The 23,222-nt window shown below is 43.4% G+C and overlaps 1 protein-coding gene across 1 annotated transcript; it reads right to left on the bottom strand.

The window, feature by feature from the left end:
* Window positions 1-886: 886 nt before the first annotated feature.
* On the bottom strand, window positions 887-23,132 carry zgc:152863 (uncharacterized protein LOC562658 homolog). The gene is made up of 5 exons (XM_061720209.1): window positions 22,995-23,132; window positions 6,387-6,517; window positions 4,439-4,642; window positions 2,249-2,393; window positions 887-2,158 (listed from the first exon to the last, which is right to left on the bottom strand). The coding sequence occupies exons 2-5, from the start codon at window positions 6,502-6,504 to the stop codon at window positions 1,849-1,851; spliced, it is 777 nt and encodes a 258-aa protein (XP_061576193.1). The 5' UTR covers window positions 6,505-6,517; window positions 22,995-23,132; the 3' UTR covers window positions 887-1,848.
* Window positions 23,133-23,222: the final 90 nt, after the last annotated feature.

The following is a 23,222-nucleotide window of genomic DNA, read 5'->3' as shown; positions in this document are numbered from 1 at the left end:
TGTTTTTGGTTTGAACATGGGTCCTGCAGACCCAAGCCCACCTCTGTAGCCACTAGACTACCACTCCCCATGCTCTCAATAAACCTGGCGTAGAAACTCCAAAGGAGCTGAGCTTCCTCGGGAGGTAGAGACGTTGCTTCTGAGAGTCTCTTGGGGGAGAATTTCAGCAGGTTGTCAGAGATGGTGACCAGATATCAGAGCTTCTCTGGCTCCCGGTGGGTGGGTGGATGGATAGATAGATTTCATTGGAAGCACATTCAAGTTGATATCGTCTCAAGATGGGAAATCAAAGAACACTTAGAGGTTCTTAGATGTCATCTTTAAGAAAACTAAAGACTAGTTTTAACACATCAAGCAGAAGCTCCGTAGTAGGAGAAGGGTGGATGTTTGCAGCGCTGTGAGGCTGCAGGAAGAGTCTGCCCAGAAAGACCCCGGCCAGAATCTCAGACTCCGCCGCTGCTGCGAGCTGACGGGGTTAACCACAACACCGCCTCGTCAACATTTCCACATAAATTATTTCATAAATCAAAACCCTTCAAAGGGCCTGTTTTTGTTTCATCATTGCAGACAGTTTCTTCTGAAGTTGAAGCAGTAAAACGGAGTTGGAGCTGTGCACTTCCCTCTAAATCAAATATTTAAACGTCTCTAAGGGTGTGTGTTTCTCTCGGGGCGGCGTTCTGTTTTCAGTGAAGACAGCGTTTTTCAAATCACTGCCTTCTGCAGCGATGATTAACTTTGCTGCTGACTTTTGTTGTGGTCATGTGTGCTGACCTGCGTCAGGGTGAAGAAAACAACCACCGTGCTCCCAGAATACAGCTAGAGATAGATAGATAAAACGCTCAGGTGTGGCGTGAGACACAGACGAGGTCAGACGAAAGACACCGTGTCAAAGAAAACACCCCAACATTTATTTATATTATTCTGTGTAATACGACAACTTACATGTAATCATCTGTAAATATTACAATCAATATCATAGTTAATGTTTGCCGGCACAAAAAGTTAAACGTTAAAAATACATTCACCGTCAGCGAAAGGCATCAGAGAGTGATGAAGAGGAGCCCTGAAGGAGTGGCGAGGACACGGAGATGATCAGGTTCTCCGACGGACTCGGATCTATTTACCTGTTCTTGGCACGAGCTGTGCAACAGAAACCTGGATGATTAATCAATAAAACGTCTCAATCGTCCCTCACCGCCGATTAAACACAAGATAAAACCGTCTCATATATATATATATTTATATCTAAATATTGTCCTTTAAAATGCTTTAAATTAACATCAGAAAAACCTGATGTTTACAAAGTCTTGTGCATCGGAGTCTGGTTGGACCTGAAGGAGAGGCTGCTGAGCCAGTTGCCATGGAAACGCACAGGTTTTTCTGCACTAGCAGACTCCTGACTTCACGATGGAAGGTTGGACGAGCCCCGTCACTGACGGGAGGGATGGACGACGTCTCCAGAACAGCACTGAAAACACACACACACACACTTCCACATCGCCAATGTCCTGTGAAAACCTTTTTTTTTTTTTTTTACTCCAAAACATGATGGAGAAGGTTAGATTTCATCAGATGAAAGAAAATAAAAGTCAATATTTCATTCTGAAGTTTTCCAGCTGTCCGCGGAGTGGTAATTGCGCCAACGTGCCCCTCCCGCACCACAAAACAGTATCTTTTACGATAAACACGCGGGCCTGTAGCTTGTCAGCTTGGTCCAAAGTAGCATATGAAGGTCCTGATGCTGGCGAGCCGCGGCCGACCAGGAAAGTGCAGTACAGTCGGGCGGATCAACGCCGGCTGCCCCCGCCGTTAAGGGTCCAGTTGCTCGCGGAGCCGGCTGCCCGTCAGTCAGGTGTCCTTATCGCCCGCCAGCGGGACGTGCAGCTGCAGGACGTCCCGGCCGCTCAGGGGGGGGGAGGTCTGGACCTCCTCGTACGGGGGGGGCAGGCCGCCGGGGCCGTGGCCGGACAGCAGGGGCCGGCGGCTGCCGTCCGGCTGGTAGTCGGGGGCCTCCTGGGCCAGCAGCAGCTGCGTGGGGCCGGGGGCCGGGCAGGCGGGGAGACGCTGGCCCCAGCTGCCGTACATGGCCTCCTCGTAGGACGGGAGGGACACGTGCGGTCCGTCCAGCATCAGGTCCAGCTGGTCGGAGGAGCGGCGGCTGCCGGGGAAACGGAGACGAGGTTCATCAGGGTCAAAGGTCGAGGGGATGCCAGATTCTCTTATTTATTTATGTATTAATGTTATTTACCTGTGGGAGTGGCAGGGGTAGAGGCGGGACTTGACCACGAGGCAGGCCGTGGTCGTCAGCAGGAAGATGGACACGCCCACCGCCGTCGTGGCCATGCTGGGCATCGACTCGCTCCCTCGGTCGTCAAACTTCATTTTGGGACCGTCTGAGGAGGAGAAAGACCATATTATCCATATTTTTCCACTTTTACTCCCGATTTCAGTATCGGCCAAAAAAGTATCAGGACATACAATACAAAGTGCAATAACCTTTGCCCGGTAAATACCTCACGTATTTTTGCACATGTAAATATTATCCGTTTTTTTGTGTTTACTATTTTTTCTCTTGTACATTGCTCATTTTTCTACATTTTATATTGCTCTTTTTTTTTATTATTTAGCTATTTATTGGTTATTTCTATTTTAATTTTTTTGTATAAACCGTTGAGCGTGTGTGTTTGGCTGCTGCACGATTGAATTTCTCCTCTGGGAGATCAATAAAGTCTTCTCTACCTAGTTATTAATGTTTTTAATATATATTAATTATTAAATCTTTTTATAATTGTATTTAACAACTGTATCTAACAATACAGACAGTTGAGGTGTGTTTATAAGATATTGCTTTTGGGCGGCGCCGGCGGCTGGGAGAGACGTTTGTGCTGGAGGGAAAGAAGCGTGGCTAACAGAACGCTAACAGCTAGCCTACGCTCAGATAAACACAGACAATGTCTGAAGTGTGAAAACACTATAGACTTGAAAGCGAAGGCAGCCCAACGGCCAAATGCAACGTTTACCAGGCGGACATTTCACATGGAGGAACGAACAGGTCTTCATTCAATACGACAAACCTTATTCGACACCTGAAGACCAAGCATGAAAACTTTGAAAAGACATACAATGAGTCGGTCGCCGCAACCGAGGCTGCTGCACTGAGACAGCCGACAATCAAGGAAAGTTTTAAAAAGAAAGAAAAGTTGTTAAAAAGTTAAGCCAACATGTATTTTAATTTTCTTATTGATTGTGAGTTTGACGGGATGTCATTCAACTTTTGAACCTAGTAAGTAAACTACCTCTTTTGAAGTGAAATGTAGGCTATTTATTTTTGTTATTGCACTATTCTGCACTTTTTGTTTTAGTTTACAATTTCCTGTTTATACATTTTGTGGCACCAGTGCTGATAAGCTTTGTTTTGATCTAATGATGCAGTCAGTGAAAAGAAATATATGTCCATGTTGGAGAGAATGGACAATGAAAGAAACTTGGGACAATTTGAGGGGTCTTTTTTTTTTTTTTTTTTTACTTAATTCATTGCCAAAATATATCTGATCAGGAAAAAGTATCGAGAGTCATAAAAAGTGATCGGATCGGGAAAAATCGGGATCGGCAGATACTCAAACTCAAGTGATCGGATCGGGAGCTAAAAAATCCTGATCGGGACAACCCTAACTTTTATTCGACTCTTTTCAACTTTACAGATCACTTTTAGACGTTTAGGTTGGCCGGTGACGGGTGCGTCACAAATACGAGCTTTTCATCTACCGACGACGGAGTTTCATCTTGTAGATTTCCATCAGGCTGAGACGCAGTCTAATGGTTATTACTGTGGCTTCGCCCGCTTCCTCTTTCTGCGCTGCGACTTCCTGCCGAAGCACGTTCGGCTGATGGCGACAGAGGAAGTCGGAACTGGTTTGCGGAGGGCGAAGCTGCTCGCTTCCCTGCAGAGAGGCGGCGCGTCTGAGCGGATCTATTAAGTAGGTCAAACGACATCACGCAGCCGCCGCTGATGCTGCTGGTGTTTCTGCTGATGCTGCACGACGGCCGCCGCGTCCTTCAGTAATTACTGGGTTTAAAGTTACAACGTGGAAAAGGTCAAGTCAACCCTGTATGAAACATGAAATTCAGATGTGACCGCTGTGAGTAACAGAGGTTGTTGTGGAAACAGATTGAGGCGTCATGAAATGAGTAAGCAGGATTTTAAAATGCTGGATGAATCACAAGTGGATGGATGTGTGGATGGATGGATGGATGGATGGATAGAAGTATTGAGATTCGACTTGTATTCTGGGTTATTTCGGCGTCCAGGGAATCAGCTTTCATGTTGCCACGACCGTCTCGCAGGAAAACTTGCAAACGCCGTCATTAAAACTTTCAACCTGCAGACGAAGATCCAGAACCAGGAGGTTTTCCTGTCGGGGTGTGCGTGCATCCCTACCTTTGACGGGGATGCAGGACGGCACGGCGGGGACCCACTTCCCCTGGCGACACTTGGAGACGGTCGTCTTGGTGATGAGGTGGTATCCGGGCTCGCAGAAGAAGCGGATGGAGCTCTTGTGGGGGAAGCCGCGGCACGGAGACGGGTCGCAGCGGAACCCCCCGTGCTCCGGCATCAGCGGGTGCGAGCAGTTGTTCAGTCGGCCTGCGGAAACACCAAACCCGGGGACGGGAGAATCAATCACTAGATGCTACGAGAACTGATGCTGCATAGTAAAAATAAAAGAAAATAAGCCACTCGTGACCATTCTTGGGTTTGGTTCAGATGAGCTGACGCAGCTCCCACTATTTCTCAACCTTTCACCCCCGTTATGGTTTTCGCCGCCTCTGCATGTTCCTCACACTTCAAATCTGTGAAGAGTGGGTCATGTGTGAAACCGGAGGATGGGACCAATCAAAACAGAAATGGAGGCGCCGGAGTGATGCCGGTCTCATTCAAAGGGATCTTGCTGATCCTCTTAACGGGTTCTGGTTCTGGTGGACTCGTGGCTCGGTTCAGGGAGTCACGGCCGGATGCGGGCCGCGTCCGGGCCGAACATCAAACACAAAATCCCAGTTTTCCAGTGTCGGTACCTGATATTCTTCACGCTCTTCTCATATTTTATTTCACACTTTTTTGCAGTTTTTTTCAATGGAAAAACGTACTCATAGACCACATCTCCATGGATTATCACACCCAACACTCAACTTTCTACACACCTGATTTGTCATCCGTCTTCATTTTTATTTATAAATTTATTTAGAATTTCCATTTCTGTTTTGCCTGAGAACCAACTTCCTCTTTCCATTTATCGTCTACTTGAATTTCCATTTGACCTATTTTTTTATTTTATTTTTTGAGAACCAAACAAATCAATTAACACACACGCGCACATTACATTTAATACAACTTCAGTGAAAATGTATTTTTATTAGGGCTGTTCGATTTTGCCCAAAAATAAAATCTTGATTTTTTTCTCTCAAAATCCGATTTTCGATTACGATTATTTTGTGAATTGACAAAAGGCAAAGAAATGATTTCAAATATTCTGTTTTTTTATTGAACATTTGCCCCATTGGGCTTTAAGTGCAAACTTTGCTCTTATTAAACCAAAAATGAATGAATAAAGTGCAAAACTCTGTAAAATAAGTTGAAAAAAAGTTTTAAAAAATATAATAAAATATAAAGTTTTATCTCTGGAAAAAAAAAAATCAGCAAATCAGCACTTGCAAACATACAGTAAGTTATATTTCCAATTAAATAAAACGAGACATTTTCTAATTAAACTAAACTGGGTCTTTGAATGCTAAATAATAATGGTGCCCGGTGGCATGTTACAACGCCCCCTCCTACACTAAAGAGCCTCTCCGATGGGGCACTTGTCGCAGGTATTGAGAGGTATTTCCAACAATCATTAATATGGTATCAATCATTAATATGTGTGCAGACAAGGTTAAAAAAATTAAAATTAAAATTAAAAAAAGAAAAAAAAAAGAAAAAAAGTGAAAAATCGATTTTACGATTTTCACGTTTTAACATCGTTCTAATTACATAATCGCGATTACAATTTAAAATCGATTAATCAAACAGCCCTAATTTTTATGATATTTGGCAACCAATACCAGCTTAAATGTAAATAATATGCACTTTGTATGTATTTTATGTACACACTTTGAAACCCCACCTGTTATCTTGTAATGCCCTCCCTTTGTTGTGTGTATACTGTATTTGTGAGGTGCTTGTTATACGTGTATTTTTTATGTATGTAATACAAAATAAAAAATAACTTTTTTTATTGGAACTCCTTAAAAAATGACTTCCAGTTTCAAGGTTTTCCTTTACTACAAATAACCAGCAGCCGGAGGAGATTAATGCTGAAATACAACACTATTTGACTCTTTCCTCGTACCTGCAGCGCGAGGCGGCGAGGAGGCCAGGATGAGGAGGCCGCAGAGCAGGCCGAAGCGTCCACATGGCCACGGACACGGCGCTGACGCCGACATCAGACCAGACATCAGACCAGACATCAAACCAGGCTTTCTGAAGACAAAAAGAGACAAAGAGTCAGGAGAAGAGAAATGGAAGTCATCCTTTCCTGTCATGCTTTCATTGACCACAAATGTCCGCACATCTACACGACATCACACAGGTGTTTGAACAACCTGTGGTTTGCTTTTCAAAAGGAGGGTGTGAGAGCGTCTTCACACCTGTCAGCTGCGGCGCGACATCACACCCGTGTGGGCTGCTCTGTGTCGCATTGATCTGACGGGAGCAGGTACGTACACAGTTTCTGTACTTTCTATTTGTAGTGCGAAGACAAACCTCCCGACTGCTTCCACATCGCGTAATTAAACAATTACAACGTGAGATGGAGTCAAGAAATGATCTGAAGTTCAGAACATAGAAAAACTTCCTGATTTAACTGAAATGAATGTTAATTAATTCATGTCATTTGGTGAAGAAAGGATGACAGTCTGCCCTTAAATAAATAATGATCAAAATTAAAAAATAATGTATTCTCGTTTAGGCCCACGGGAATCTCCTGGAGCCTATCTCGGTCTCTACGGGTGAAACCCAGGACTATGAGTCCGGCCGGAGGGACGGTGGTTTTGGACCGTCGGAGGAAACTAGAGCACCTGGATAGTCCAAGTCCCACACAGAGACCCCTGCCATGATGTGCTCGTTTCTGGCATCAGCCCAAGTAAATTAATTGGGGTGGGAAGACTTATTGATACGGAAATATATCACGATACTTCGCCACCAAAATATCGATCTGTCATATCCTAATATCGATTTATAAGGAAAAACATTCCACGTTTTTGTGTGTAACAATGCCCCTTATTTTAGATATTCTGTGTTCAGTGACACATTTAGCTATCAATTTGAGTGTTCATATTCTTTTTCTTCATATTTTTCACCTCAGTGTGTCCAGCGAGTGCACTTGTGCAATATATTTGCAAAGGCTTTTTTTTTCTTTTTTTAAATTTGATCTACAAAGTACGAGGGAGTATTAAGGCCAAACTAAGACAAAAAAAATTGGAAATTACGAGAATAAAGTCATAATATAATGAGAATAAAGTCGTAAAATTACGAGAATAAAGTCGTAATGTTGCAAGAATAAAGTCGTAATAGAATAAAGTCGTAAAATTACGAGAATAAAGTCGTAAAATTACGAGAATAAAGTCGTAAAATTACGAGAATAAAGTCGTAATGTTGCGAGAATAAAGTCGGAATATTACGAGAATATAATTTATGAGAACTCTAACAGGAAGAGCTTTTTCTCCCTGTGTTAAAATGAGGAATATTGAGCATCTTGTGAAGTTATATTTATATATTTATGATATATTACGACTTTATTCTCGTAATTTTACGACTTTATTCTCATTACAAAATGACTTTATTCTCGTAATTTCCTTTTTTTGTTTTTTTGTTTGGCCCTAATACTCCGTCGTAACAAAGCACCTATGCAATACATTTAAATAAAATGAAGAAGTTGGTTGAAAACTAAATTTGGACTCAGTTTGTCCTCTGGTCAGTATCCTCCAATGTACATGAACAGCAATCCGTTTTTTTGACCAAATTAACAAAGTAAAATACTTTGATGTATCACAATCTTACAATAGGTATCGTATCGTGATACGATACCTATTGTTTGTATCAGGATACGTACTGTATCGTGTTTTTTTAATTCAACCATATTCAAGTTCAAATTAATATTCTCAGTTTTTCTTAATTGATTCACTTTTGAATTTGGAAAAGAATTTAAAATTCCTCTACGGACATTTGAAACCCTTAGAAGCCAAACTCCAACATATGTCAAGAAACCTCATAGCTCTTCATCATCCCAAATAAAAGGAGAACCTTCCTCTCAAACTGCAGATGTACTTGTGGTTTTCCTGGACTTTCTAACAGTATTTAGGTAGTTATGTTCTGCTCCGGTGCAACCAGCTCCCACGTTTGGGTGCAGATTCCCTCTCTGCCTGGAGGTTGAAGCTTAAAGCCTTCCCTTTAGTTCTGCTGGGACAGGTCTAGACGGCTCCCATGATGCTCTGGGCGGCTCTCACATCCACTCGCCTGAAACTCATCAATCCGGTTTGAAATAAACGGGAAAGAACCGTTAAAGCAAAGCCGTAAAAAACAATATCGCTGCCTGAAGGCTGGAAGTTAATCAGTTACGTACTATACTTCCTCAAAAAGGGCTCAGTTTCAAAGAAGTGGAGCAGATTCCTGGAATCAGTAACCATCTAAATATTTGATGATTCACGGCTTCCTATTTTTACCGTGTGCGGTCAACTCACCGGACCTCAGCTGCTTCAGTGTCAACAAACTGGAGCTTTTTCCTAAAGCTTCATTCAAATTGTTTTCCTTTTGCTTTTAGCAGGGTCTTTTTCTTCCAATGAAAGTGCATAAGCTTCTATAAGCATCTCTTAAGCCCTCAAACACACCGTCACCTCTGTAAACACAAACCCGTCCATGGTGAAACTTCAACTCTGACTGCTAACACCGTCCATGTGGACCGACACCAGGAAACCTGCGGCCACGGCAGCGACAACCAGACTTTCTGAGCAAAATCAAGAGTTTTAAACAACAAATTCAGACCGTGATACATGCAAAATGCTGCAGTTTATAAAAATAAAGAAAGCTGATCGACGGTCACAGGTGAGGATATCAGGACTGGACATAAGGAGCACTACTGACGATGCATCCCACAATTTCAATTTTTCCTGATAATCTCCTTCTAGACTACATCCACCATTCACTGACAAGTCCATTTGCATGTGATCGCACAGGAAATCAACATCTCATCTTGTGTTTTTGGAATCTTAACCTCCACCAAAGGTTTCACAAGAGCAAATAACTTCAGATATTTCAACGTTTGTGGTGGATAATACTGTAATGTTCGATCTGTGGTGGTTGGATCACTCTTTAACAGAATAAACAGCAGGATGGAGACTGATAACTTTCTCAAGCAGAACTTTACTGGATCCACACTTCATAACATTCTTTACTAACTGGTTCGCACTTCCCACATAACTGAACTAACCAATCAGAAGCTAGCGCTTCAATTAAGGTAAATTTGAGGGAATTAAAGCAGAATGAACTTATCTCAACTGTCTTAAAGATGCACTTTCAAATATTTAAACATAAATATGTAGATAATAAATGTGTAACAAATATGTAAATAGTTAACTGATGTAAATAACATTAAATAATATTGTAAATGCATTTTTAACTCAAATACAAACTATATTATATTGTATTTACAATGTTTATATTACATTTATACAGTTTACAGTACACTAGTTCAGTTTCAGTTTCTTTTAAGATAAGATAAGATAAGATGAATCTTTATTGTCTCCCTTAGGAGAAATGTGTCTTGGACACGAGAGGCACAGGCGACAATAACACTTTTACTGTATTTTTTTATTTTTCATACTTAGACTAAATAAACGATAAAGATAAATTCTGAGTTCATGTTATCTTAAACATGTATCCGAGTTTGAGCTGCTGTAACACCCGAATTTCCCTTCTGGGGACTATCTTATCTTATCTTATCTTATATCAACATCTGAGCCTTACAGCTGTCAAATATAAATGAACTTCACTTCTTATCCTTACAATACTGTAACAAAAAATGAATAATAAAGATAAAGTGGCTTGGAAGAGCTGCGTAAAGGCCAAAGGCTGTTGAACTTTCCAGGAGGCTTTTCTGTGAGCGGTTCACCCGGCACCTTTAAAACCAGGTACCGTGTTGTAGTGTGAAACTGGAGAGTCAGGCCAAGACGGACAATTAATGAAATGGAAAGGATAAGTGAGCGCCAGATTTGCTTCTGTGCCAACTGGTGCAGAGCGCGACGTGTTGACGCGGTGGTTTGTTGTGCCAGCAGAGCCCGGCCTCGCAGCCAGAGTGCGTGATAAACGTGCGTGTAGGTTTGCTTTCATGCCGGAGATGCCAGTCATCTGGAGCTCTGGAGGGGACGGCCCGATGCCCCCGAAATGCCACCCAGACCCAGTTCAAACCCTGCTGAGGTTTGACACTTTAACACACACACAAACACATACACTCACAAGGCTCCGTCTTCCGTGACCACATCTTGCGTGGGAGGTCTGGTTCTTAGTCATTGTGGCTCTCTGTGAAATTATAACTTCTGCTGTTGGAGTCTGGCAGCCGGAGACGGAGAGGCGACTGAGGAAGCTGCAACACGCTCTCTTTCCCTGCAGTTTATAACTATAACGGTCCAAATCCTCACAAAGCTGATTAAAACTGGTTTTCAAAAGACACGTGACGCGGTCCGAACCCCCATGAAACATGAGCGCGGCGGATTTCTGATGACCAAGGTGGCGCCAAACTTGACCCACAGAATCTCCACGTGTCCTTCATGGTTCAGCCTTTGGGTTATGTGGATATGAGAAGATGATGATGATGATGATGGGTAACATGATCTTCACCTTTCTCATACTTGGCTAGGGCTGGGCGATATATCGAGATTTTAATATATATCGATATATTTTCAAACACGATATGGTACGAGACAATATCGTTTATATCGATTAAAAAAATAATAATATATATATATTTTTTTTAAATGATTTTGATATAGCTTATTTTGTAACAAATTGACTTGAATGTTTTATTTGAGATTTGCACAAATGTTTTGTTATTTGCACAACTGTCAACCTCAGTGGAAAAGTCTGCCTGTTACTGTCTACATTGTATTAATTGCACAGTGTATTTTAATTTAATTGTTATGCAGGAAAGGGATATTTGTTTTATTTTATTCAAGAAGCATTTTTATTCTATATATGCAGGCAGTTTATTTTTATTTAATTTGTTCTATACATCTTGATATTGTGCAGACCTCTGTTAATAAAGGTTCCTGTGTGACATTTGGCACAAGGCTTTGTATTAAAACAGTTTTTTTAAGGGTTTGCCTCAGAAAAACATGAAGCTAACAGAGATGCTATGCTATAATGCTTTGCGGGAAACCCCAATTATGGCACAGAAAAAATATAGATATATATCGAGTATCGCCATTTAGCTAGAAAATATCGAGATATGACTTTTGGTCCATATCTCCCAGCCCTATACTTGGCTTAAACTTGGAGCCATTGTTTTTTTGGCACACAGGAAGTGATGCGTGCCGCGTTTCCAGCCATTACGCGCGGCCTGGCACAGATACGGGGCACGGCAGGTATTCAGCACGTCCATGGTTGGTCCAAACACGACCCACATCCGCAGTCTTCTGTGAATCGATGCAGATCGGCATCAACCACATGCTCGTCCAGCAGAGTTTGTGAATCTTCAGCCGTCATCTGGCCTACATAAATTGGTTCTGGCCCGGAAAGAGTCTGCGACCTAAGAAAACCAGCCTCATCAGCTCTGCACGTCTCCAGCTGTTCGTAGTGAGAAGTGCTGAAGGTGTTGGCCCACTGAACCACATCTGATCCAGCTGTGGGGGGAACTCCTGTTACATGACCTTTGCTCTTTTCTTTTTTTTTTTTAAACATGTGTTTATTCGTTTTTTGTTTGCAATTTACAGCTAATCAAATGGGACATTCTTACAGGCAAGACAACATTCTCCCTCCCTTCCCCTCTTCCCCTTGTTAAATAAGTAAAACATTAAAACTAAAAAAGATAAGATGAAAATAAAGCAATAAAGGAAAAAATTTGAATAAATAAATACATGAATGACATAAATAAGAGTATACGATATTGCTATCAGTTATATGAAGAGTTTCCAGGGCGTTTCTCAGTTATTTACATTATATCACACATCCTACTCCCTCACCGCCTCCTGCAGAAGCAAATGACCAACATGAACATCCCGTCTCATAAAAGGTCTCCAGATGTCATCAGAAACATGATGTTTCTGTTTAATAATCTACGTTATTTTTTCCAATGTCACCTTTAATGCCATCTCTTTACTTTGCTCTTTCCTGCCTAGCTGTGAGGCGACAATAAAACAGACAGTCAAATTCAACAAATAAATCGCCGGAGACCTTTTTGATCAAAAGTTGAGTAATTCAAGGAACTTCACTAGACGTCTGTCTGGTTTCAGACGCGTTAAAAGGAAAGAAACACCTTCTTCTGCACTTTTCTGTACTGGTGACCTCATGGTTTCTGGCTGTGCTGAACCATGACAGCTGTAGTGAAGTATGTGCTGGGAGGAAAAACAACAATAATGACGTGCTGGGAGGTAAATAAAACAATAAAGCTCGGGCCACACCTCCACAAAGCAGACACAGTGCTGATGCTGCGTTTCTGAGCAGGACTGGGGGGGGTAGAGGGGTATTGGGGGGGAATCTGCCCTGGTGCAGGCAGGGGCGTCAATTGGGTATGGCAAGGTATGGCAGCCGCCACACCTTGGCTTCAAGGGTTAAATGTAAATGTTAGTTTTTTTAAATACATTTATGGAATAACTACAAATGCAAATGTAACCCCTGCCCCAGGTAGCTAATTAGTAATGATGGGTGTTGTAGTACACTGGAACGGGGCCTGAGTTCGTCTAGTTTTGGCGCAACATACCGGTAAGGACCTGAATAATAATATGAAATAATATGGCGGTGCCTCCAATGATATCTAAGAAGTAGCACAAATTAGGTACTTCCCCTTTAAAATGTCTTGACTGACTTATATTTCAAATAACCACAGAGTATTGACTTTATAATCAAAACACAGATTTATTTTTAACAAACAATATGAAAGGTAGTCAAATTAGTTAACAAGTTCACTGTTGACCTTTAAAAGGTGTACTGGTAACAAAGTTCAAAAACTCAATAAGGAACTCACTTTGATCCACATTAAATCAGGGACTGAATGAAAATGACCATAAGTCTCGATACCCACAGCCCACACTCACACACACACTCACACCGGGCTGTTAAAGAAAATGAAAAATAAAATAAAGCGTTGCAGGCCCGTTCGATGCTCGTGAGCGGTGAGGCCAAAAACGAAAGGCCGGTTCACTGGGTTACCAGCATAAAATAAAACAGCACGTGCAAAGGTACTCACGAACCCAACAGTCAGAGATGTGGGGATGGGGAAAAAGGCAGAAAGGCACGACGTGGTTTCGGCGGTCAGGATGAAGCGGGCAGCTTCACCAGGCAGGAACACGTGCTCTCAAGTACAGCAGCTTCAGTCTCTCACGGTCCAGGGCTCTCCTGGTCCTCACTCTCTCCCATACGGCAAATGTGCAGTCCTGAACCAAATAACTCCTTTTAATTTTAACACCACAGGCTGACTCGTGGCAAAGACTCACAGTAAACACCATTAGCAATTGCTAACCGCAATGCAAAATCATCAATATAAAAGTCTATGAGCATGTTAAACCAACGGCTAGCAGCGCTTAGCATTTTAGCTCGTTTTTACACATGTCAAAACTGTAAGTACATAAAACACATTCATTTACCTCTGGCAGCTTCTCAGAGTACACACACATCCACTACACGACGACTCTCCGTCAGTCTTGGGAGTTTAGAATGTTCTTATTTTATATTTTACCATACAGCATACAGCTCTCGTGCTCGACGCAGCGAGCTCCAGCTCGGCTCTGCCGAGATATTATTGATACGCCAGAGTTAACGCTAAGCACCTCCTACCTGAACAAGGTGAGGACAGGATTGGCTCAGGGCTGGTGGCCCAAGATGAGATCATGAGAGGATGCTCCACTGTACCCAAAATTAACACCAACAAAACCCTTTACTCTCTGACTTTTTAACTGTAAATAGAATGACATTTTAACATGTTATACTACAGCATTTTTAAACATAGTTACACCTTATGAACTATTATTTATTATTAACTTAAAACATTTTATCCTCTAAATAAAGGATGAAATAAGAGCCACAGGGCTACAATCTCCCCTTTCTAAAAGGTGTTGATGTCCTCATCACACAAGTTTTACATCAGTCACATCCGATATTTTGTCAATATCAATGTCTGGCATATATGCTACAGACTAAGGTCTTAACAGGTGTTTTTATCACATCATTATACCTTATCCCAACTTTTACATATCATTGGGGAGTCTCTTTTGATAGTAAATCTCAATCCTCTATGTACAACCACAATAGGTTCATTTGTGGAATGGCCAGGTCTATCATAGCTTAGCCGAATGACTGGCTTCACTGGTCTTCGGGCAGGACGATCATGAACAGGGTTAGCACTACTTTGAGACTGACTAGTAGAGGGGAGCGCTCCCCCTTCTAGACCTGTGTCCACCACAGTGTCATTTGGTAGTAGCTGAGTTTGCTCTGTATCTTGTCCTACTGGGATTATATCCACATCCTGCTCAGTGTCCACATCAATGTCCTCCTCAACATTATCCTGTGTCAGCGCATTTTCCAGGTGGACATCTCCACTTAACTGATCTGCCAGCAGATCAAGGGCAAGTAAGAGGTCCTCCCTCCGGTCAGCAGGTACATCCCAGTATTCATCCTCGTCTTCCGAGTTTTCTTCCTGGTTTGAGCTTTCATTTGGCTTTTCCTTTTGATGTGATCTTGTCACAGGTTTCTGTGGTAACTGAGTCATCTCCAAATCTGAGGGAAACCTGACCAAATACCCAATGGGTAAAAGGTGGTCCCGGTGCAGAGTCTTGACGATGGCTCTTCCCTTTTCAGGTTTTACTCTGTACACAGGTAAGTCTGGTAGTTTTTCCACAACGACGTAAGCGTTAGAGTGCCATTTGTCACCAAGTTTGTGCTTTCCAGGCAAACCTAGCGCTCGTACGAGCACACGATCACCTTTCTCCAACACTTGGTCTCTTACTCGATTGTCATAGTATCTCTTGTTTTTGTCATGTGACTTGTTAGCAACTGTCACTGCCAACTCGTATGCTCTCTTCAGGTCACTCTTCAGTCTTGCTACATACTGTAAGTACTCTCCCTGGTTGTTTCCATCAGGTGAAGTACCAAAGCACAGATCAATGGGAAGACGCGCCTCGCGCCCAAACATTAGGTAGTAGGGGGAGTAACCCGTTGCATCGTTGCGGGTACAGTTGTAGGCGTGTACGAGTGCACTGACATACTGGCTCCATTTCTGTTTTTGACTGGGCTGGAGGGTACCAAGCATAGACAAAAGTGTTCGATTAAACCGCTCTGGCTGCGGGTCACCTTGGGGGTGATATGGAGTTGTTCTGGATTTTTTGATGCCTAACATCCCTAAGAGCTCTTTAATGAGACGACTCTCAAAGTCACGTCCTTGGTCAGAATGGATTCTGGATGGAAGACCATAATGCACAAAGAATTTCTCGACCAGCACCTTGGCGACAGTAGTTGCCCTTTGATCTTTGGTCACATATGCCTGTGCATAGCGGGTAAAGTGGTCTGTAACCACAAGAACGCTGGTCAAACCTTTTGAGTCTGGCTCTATAGACAAAAAGTCTATGCACACTAAGTCGAGGGGCCCGCTGCTTGTTATCTGTTTCAAAGGTGCGGCCCTGTGAGGTAGTGTTTTACGAGCAACACATCGCCCGCAGTTTTTGATGTACTGGGAAACGTCAGAGGCCAATTTTGGCCAGTAAAATCGGTCTTTCATCAGGTCAGTGATGCGTTCAGCTCCCAGATGGCCAGAATCATCATGGATAGACTTAAGGACTTTGAGACGATATTCACTGGGAAGAACTAACTGACAAATAGACCTTCCCACTGGTCGGGTGGTTTTCCTGTACAACAGGCCTGATTTTATCAAGAGTCTGCTACTTTCTCGCTGCAACAAAGCAACATCTGGAGTGTGATTTTGGGAGGTCGCTGGCCAGACTCCATTTTGTACCGCCTGCTTAGCAATACTGATGGCAGGGTCTAAATTTTGTGCTTTTTGCAGCTCCTTGTTGCTTAGCTGTTCCACAGAACTCACCCCAAGCTGAGTGGATAAGGTGTAAGCAGGTGGGATGACACTTGGAGGAACTCCCAGCTGGTCTATGAGACGGTATGGTAGCTCAGATGACTGAGAGACGCTAATGGGGCGACAGAGAGCCTTGACACCTGATTGAGGGATGTGTCTCCATCCGTCGTCCTCTTGCATAGCATTTCGGGACAGCCAGTCCGCATCAACGTTTTCTTTGCCAGGCTTATACTTTATATCAAAGTCGTATGTAGTTAAACTAGCTAACCACCTATGACCAGTAGCGCTCAATTTTGCAGTGGTGAGGACATACGTCAGCGGGTTGTTGTCGGTTCTAACTGTGAATTTGGCACCGTAGAGATAATCGTGGAACTTATCCACTACGGCCCACTTCAAAGCTAGAAACTCAAGTTGGTGGACAGGGTAGTTTTTCTCTGATTGGCATAATTTACGACTAGCAAATGCTACAGGACGTAACCCCTCAGGGTATTCTTGATTGAGGACTGCTCCCAGTCCATCAAAGCTGGCATCCACATGTAGGATGTAGGGTTTTGTGGCATCTGCGAAAACCAATACCGGAGCACTAGTAAGGCATTGAATGATTTGGCGAAACGCATCTGTACAGGCTGGAGTCCAGCGCTCGCCGAATGGTTCAAATGGTCGGAAGTAGTCATTTTTGGGTCTGAGGGGCTTCTTTCCCTTCCTCACAGGAGGGTACCCTTTGGTCAAGTCGGTAAGAGGGCGCACTATGGCTGAATAGTTCTTGATGAACTTACGGTAATAACCGCAGAACCCCAGAAATGACTGAAGTGACTTCAAGTGTGTGGGCGGCTGCCAATCTGCTACAGCCTTGATTTTGTCTGGGTCTGTTGCAATACCGGCTGCGGACACAATGTGTCCCACATACTTTACTTCAGGCTGGCAAAAGTGACATTTATCCAGCGAAAGTTTCAAACCGACCTCTGCTAGTCGATCAAGTACGCGCAACAGACGCTCTTCGTGTTCCTCCAGAGTGGAACCAAACACGATGAGGTCATCAAGGTAGACAAGACACTGAAGCAGGTTCATATCTCCCACTGCCTTTTCCATCAATCGTTGGAATGTAGCAGGGGCGCCGGTGATGCCTTGGGGCATCCGCTCGAATTGATAAAACCCAAGCGGGCAGATAAACGCTGTTTTCTCTTTGTCCTCCTCTGACATCGCGATTTGATAATAGCCAGAGCGGAGGTCAAGCACAGAGAACCAGCGGCTTCCAGTGAGGCTAGTTAACGCATCGTCAATACGAGGAAGGGTGTATTGGTCAGGTATGGTTTTCAAATTAAGGGTGCGATAGTCAATACACATCCTTATTCCACCATTTTTCTTCCTAGCTATCACTATGGGAGAGGCGTAAGGGCTCCGGGATTCTTTGATAATCCCTGCCGCAAGGAGCTCCTGTAGATGTTTGCGAACCTCATCAATTTCTGCTGGAGCAAGACGCCTGACTCTCTCCCGGAAAGGGCTAGGGTCTTTCAGCCTAATGTGGTGCTCTACCCCTTTAGCCAAACCCACATCCCACTCAGACAAGGAGAAAACCTGAGGCCGCTCGGCCAGTTTTTGGGCCAGTCTGTTCTTCCAGCTCTCTGGAATGGGAGAGTTACCAAAATTAAAGATAGCAGGGTCAAGTGGGCTAAGTGGGGTCTCTGTGCGCTGTAACTGAGTGACAACTTCTGCTTTATGCACATAGGCGATCACTGTGCCTTTAGGGATTGCTTTTGATTGGGCAGACTCATTTTTCAACAGCACAGAAAATCTGTTGCAATCCATCTCGGAAGAGAGCAGAACAGATGGGGGCATTAACACTCCAGCTGGAAGTGCTCCATTAGAAGGAGTTTCTACCATGAGGATGCTATCTTTAAGTGTCTCGTTACTCGACACAGTGCAAATGGCTGAACGCTCGCCACCAGGAGGTACAGTAAGTGGTCCAGGTCCAGTCCACTTGACTACAGCCACGGGATCCCCAGGAGGGAGAAGGGACTTAGCCTTGACAGGTAAGTGTGTGCTTACACGCATGGTTTGAGCAGGCTTGGGGTCACCTTTAACTACACTGGACCGAGGTGAATGACTGAAAGCTCGGGCATTAGTGCCAACAATAAGCGGCAGTTTTTCAGGGCCACTACTTTCTGGGCAGACTAAAATAAACACCACCTTGGGCTCACACTGATCACCATCTTCAAGAAACTTTATCTCAGCTGCGATGTAGCCTTTATATGGGTAGCTAGCCTGGCTTAGGCCCCATAGCTCCAAGGTTGAAATGGGATGAAGCGTTAAGTGGGACAAGTGCTTGTGGTAATAATCTTCAAAAATAATTGAGACATTTGAACCACCATCCATTAAAGCGTCACAAATGTGTCCCTCAATCATAACTCTCCCAGTGCTCGTTTCACCCACTAAGCCTTTAGGGATGTCGGGTGGCAGGTCTGGCGAACTGCTATCGAGTTGGCTTACATGTCCTGTTTTTACAGGGGGAATGGTTGAGGAGCCCCTTTGGTTTTGTTTAAGCTTCTGGTTGCTTTTAATTAGCTTACTTATCACTTTGGAGGGGTTGTCAGTACCACTACAAGTTTTGGTGATATGGCCATCTTCCCCACAGCGGTAGCAAAACACACTTTTATCATCTGTAGTGTTATTACCCGTCTTAGGTTTAAAGGGCAATCTGGATTTAAACCTTTGAGGGTACTTTTCTGGTGTTTTGGGGGACTCTTGTATGGCTGAATGCTCTCTGAGCTGATTTATCAGTTGTAAACTAGCCACTTGTTCCTTCAGTGACTGCACTTCAGGATCAATAGGCAACACTGAGGGTTTCTCTTTGACTGATAGCTGCTGTACTTTAGTTTCTAAAGCTTTGACTTGACTCTTAAGTGCATGTACTTCAGCAGAGTGGGCAACTTGGTCATCTACTGTGCGCACCGTGTGCGTGCTAGTGGTGAGAGTTCGTTTTGTCATTCTCTGATCTTCCTCTACTCTAATCTCACTTAATAACTCCATGAAAGAGGGTGGGGTGCGCAACCTCTCCTTCAAACGCAACTGGAGTAACAGGATGTCTGACTCTGATGTTGCACCTCTTAATAGCTGCTCGACCCGGACACGGTCTCTGGACGCAGAAGGAAGGCCTCCTTTCTGAACTACTTTGGACAGCACCTTCTCTAATCTCCTCAAATAATCTGACAGTCTCTCACCTGACTTTTGCTGCATGGATCGGAAAGTAAAGTAAAAATCTTCACCAGACTTGGTGACTCCAAATGCATTTTCCAAAGCTGCCAGATAATCTTCTGGTCGCGCATCTGCATCATTGCACCGTACAGCTTGGATTATCTCAAATGCTGGACCTCTTAGACTTTCCGCAATCCTCTTTTTTTTTCTCTTTTACAGAACCATCACATTCGTCCAACATCACCTGTGCCTGCTCGAGCCAGTTTTCGAGGCTCTCTTCCCCTGCGGGTGTTGGCAACACTCCTGAAAAGACACGTAACCTCCGAAAGGCGTTATTTTCTTGTGGGGGTCGCATTGTTTTCTCTAACAACTCTCCCACAGCACGAATGATGGAGGTTGGGTCCGACTGTGTGGATGTACTTTGCTCAAGTAATGGTTTGAGATCATTCATTGATTTACCTTCACTTTGCAGTAAACTTAGCAACTTCAATGTGAAGTCATCAGGAGGAGCAGCAGCGCATGTGAGAATGGTTGTCGTCCATGGGGTTCCACCACCAATGGGGTAGATCTCAGGGGGAACTGTTTGAGGGTCAACTTGGTTTCTGCACTCACAGAGTATCATCTCATGTTTTAGCGGTGGGAATACTTTTCTAGCTTTGTAGCGAACTCGGCCGAGTACTTTTACAGCTTCTAATGACTCTGTTATATCAGCTACAACAATCTCGTCAGGTACATCACCAAGTATCAGAGCATTGGCTGGATTTACTCCTACGTTTTCACACCATTCCTGAAGCTTAGCTAGCAACTGAGGGTCAGGTGAGTGAGCCATTGTTCTTATATGGGTTTTGAACTTGTTACCTTAATTACAAATCAGTCATACAGTGAACCAATCCCAGCGGTGCCTCCATTTATGTAACCCCTGCCCCAGGTAGCTAATTAGTAATGATGGGTGTTGTAGTACACTGGAACGGGGCCTGAGTTCGTCTAGTTTTGGCGCAACATACCGGTAAGGACCTGAATAATAATATGAAATAATATGGCGGTGCCTCCAATGATATCTAAGAAGTAGCACAAATTAGGTACTTCCCCTTTAAAATGTCTTGACTGACTTATATTTCAAATAACCACAGAGTATTGACTTTATAATCAAAACACAGATTTATTTTTAACAAACAATATGAAAGGTAGTCAAATTAGTTAACAAGTTCACTGTTGACCTTTAAAAGGTGTACTGGTAACAAAGTTCAAAAACTCAATAAGGAACTCACTTTGATCCACATTAAATCAGGGACTGAATGAAAATGACCATAAGTCTCGATACCCACAGCCCACACTCACACACACACTCACACCGGGCTGTTAAAGAAAATGAAAAATAAAATAAAGCGTTGCAGGCCCGTTCGATGCTCGTGAGCGGTGAGGCCAAAAACGAAAGGCCGGTTCACTGGGTTACCAGCATAAAATAAAACAGCACGTGCAAAGGTACTCACGAACCCAACAGTCAGAGATGTGGGGATGGGGAAAAAGGCAGAAAGGCACGACGTGGTTTCGGCGGTCAGGATGAAGCGGGCAGCTTCACCAGGCAGGAACACGTGCTCTCAAGTACAGCAGCTTCAGTCTCTCACGGTCCAGGGCTCTCCTGGTCCTCACTCTCTCCCATACGGCAAATGTGCAGTCCTGAACCAAATAACTCCTTTTAATTTTAACACCACAGGCTGACTCGTGGCAAAGACTCACAGTAAACACCATTAGCAATTGCTAACCGCAATGCAAAATCATCAATATAAAAGTCTATGAGCATGTTAAACCAACGGCTAGCAGCGCTTAGCATTTTAGCTCGTTTTTACACATGTCAAAACTGTAAGTACATAAAACACATTCATTTACCTCTGGCAGCTTCTCAGAGTACACACACATCCACTACACGACGACTCTCCGTCAGTCTTGGGAGTTTAGAATGTTCTTATTTTATATTTTACCATACAGCATACAGCTCTCGTGCTCGACGCAGCGAGCTCCAGCTCGGCTCTGCCGAGATATTATTGATACGCCAGAGTTAACGCTAAGCACCTCCTACCTGAACAAGGTGAGGACAGGATTGGCTCAGGGCTGGTGGCCCAAGATGAGATCATGAGAGGATGCTCCACTGTACCCAAAATTAACACCAACAAAACCCTTTACTCTCTGACTTTTTAACTGTAAATAGAATGACATTTTAACATGTTATACTACAGCATTTTTAAACATAGTTACACCTTATGAACTATTATTTATTATTAACTTAAAACATTTTATCCTCTAAATAAAGGATGAAATAAGAGCCACAGGGCTACACAAATAAGAACAACATGATCGATTTCACTAGTTATTATACACTGCAAAAACTCAAAATCTTAACAAGAATATTTGTCTTATTTCTAGTTAAAATGTCTCATTTTTAGTCTCATTTTTTTTTTAAAATCTCATTACATTTAAGACAAGACTCAAAAACAACCATTTTCACCTGTTTCAAGTAGATTTTCACTTAAAATAAGTAGAAAAATCTGCCAATGGAACAAGATTGTTTCGCTTGTAATGAGAAGATAAATCTTGTCCCACTGGCAGATTTTTCTACTTATTTCAAGTGAAAATGTACTTGAAACAGGTGAAAATGGTCAAATAACAAGTTATTTTTCTGGTAATGACTCTTGTTTGAAGTGGAATCCGATTTTTTGACTAAAAATGAGACATTTTAACTAGAAATAAGACAAATATTCCTGGTAAGATTTTGAGTTTTTGCAGTGAGCGAGACTGCATTTGAAAAAGTTCCAGTTTTCTTGACCACACAGATAAGCTACATAGCAGACTTCTGTGATGAATATTTGCTGGACGTGTTGATTGATACTCTAGTTAAGTTCTGTGACTCGTAACCTTGCCATGCCTTACCTTCCACTGAATTGACGCCACTGGTGCAGAATATCAGCCTTTTTCTCTTCTCTAAAGAGTTGCACTTCCTCCTGCAAACCTCCCCGCAGCTGATTCACAGCCTCAGCCTCCAGATGCAGAAATGCAACCCCCATCTCACCCCCATATCTCACCCCCTCAGCAGGACCCGCAAACCTTCACCATCAGCAGTACAGGCTGATTTATAGTTCCGCGTTACACCAACGCAGACCCTACGGCGTAGACTCTGCGTCGATTTAACGCAGGACCATAAATCAGCCTTAACTCGTGCAGAAGCATCAGGTATCTGTGCACGAAGCAAATACCGGAGTGGGTTCTTGTTTTTAATTAAAAAAAAAAAAAAAAAATCACATTTCAAAACAGCTGCAGGTTCAACTCCGGAGTCAAAAACATTTGCAGCTGCATTTTATTGTCTCTATGTGAAGAAGAGCCCAGTGGTTTCTTTATGAGGCTGTTATTATCATGATTTATTCATTTATTTCTAGTCTTTTTCTTTTGGTTACACGAATAATAATAATAATAAAAAAGCTAATTTCTCACCTGAGGCCGGCGGAGGAAGGCAGATGCGGCTGGTTGGAGACGTGTCTCGGCTGCACGGACGGCTGACGACCGCAACTCCTGCTCGGCAACAAGTGGAGCTGCGCGGCGGCGGCGCTGCGTCGATCAGCTGGGCCGGCGGGGGGAGGCTTCCTATTGGTCGCCGCGGCCGCCAAGCCACGCCCACCACCGCCAAGCCACGCCCATCGCCGCGTCATATTCTGGAAACGC

The sequence above is a fragment of the Cololabis saira genome, chromosome 4 (assembly GCF_033807715.1).
Source record: "Cololabis saira isolate AMF1-May2022 chromosome 4, fColSai1.1, whole genome shotgun sequence".
In the NCBI taxonomy this organism is placed as follows: domain Eukaryota; kingdom Metazoa; phylum Chordata; class Actinopteri; order Beloniformes; family Belonidae; genus Cololabis; species Cololabis saira.
Note: the sequence above shows the minus strand (reverse complement) of the source record. Positions and strands in the feature narration are given on the sequence as shown.

What these genes read in the sequence shown, in the direction of transcription:
- zgc:152863 (XM_061720209.1), bottom strand. Translation starts at nt 6,504, where the DNA reads ATGTCTGGTCTGATGTCTGGTCTGATGTCGGCGTCAGCGCCGTGTCCG. An exon ending in GTCCTGCATCCCCGTCAAAG is followed by an intron (nt 2,394 to 4,438) that starts GTAGGGATGCAC and finishes TCTCCTCCTCAG; the next exon opens with ACGGTCCCAAAATGAAGTTT. An exon ending in TACCCCTGCCACTCCCACAG is followed by an intron (nt 2,159 to 2,248) that starts GTAAATAACATT and finishes TTTCCCCGGCAG; the next exon opens with CCGCCGCTCCTCCGACCAGC.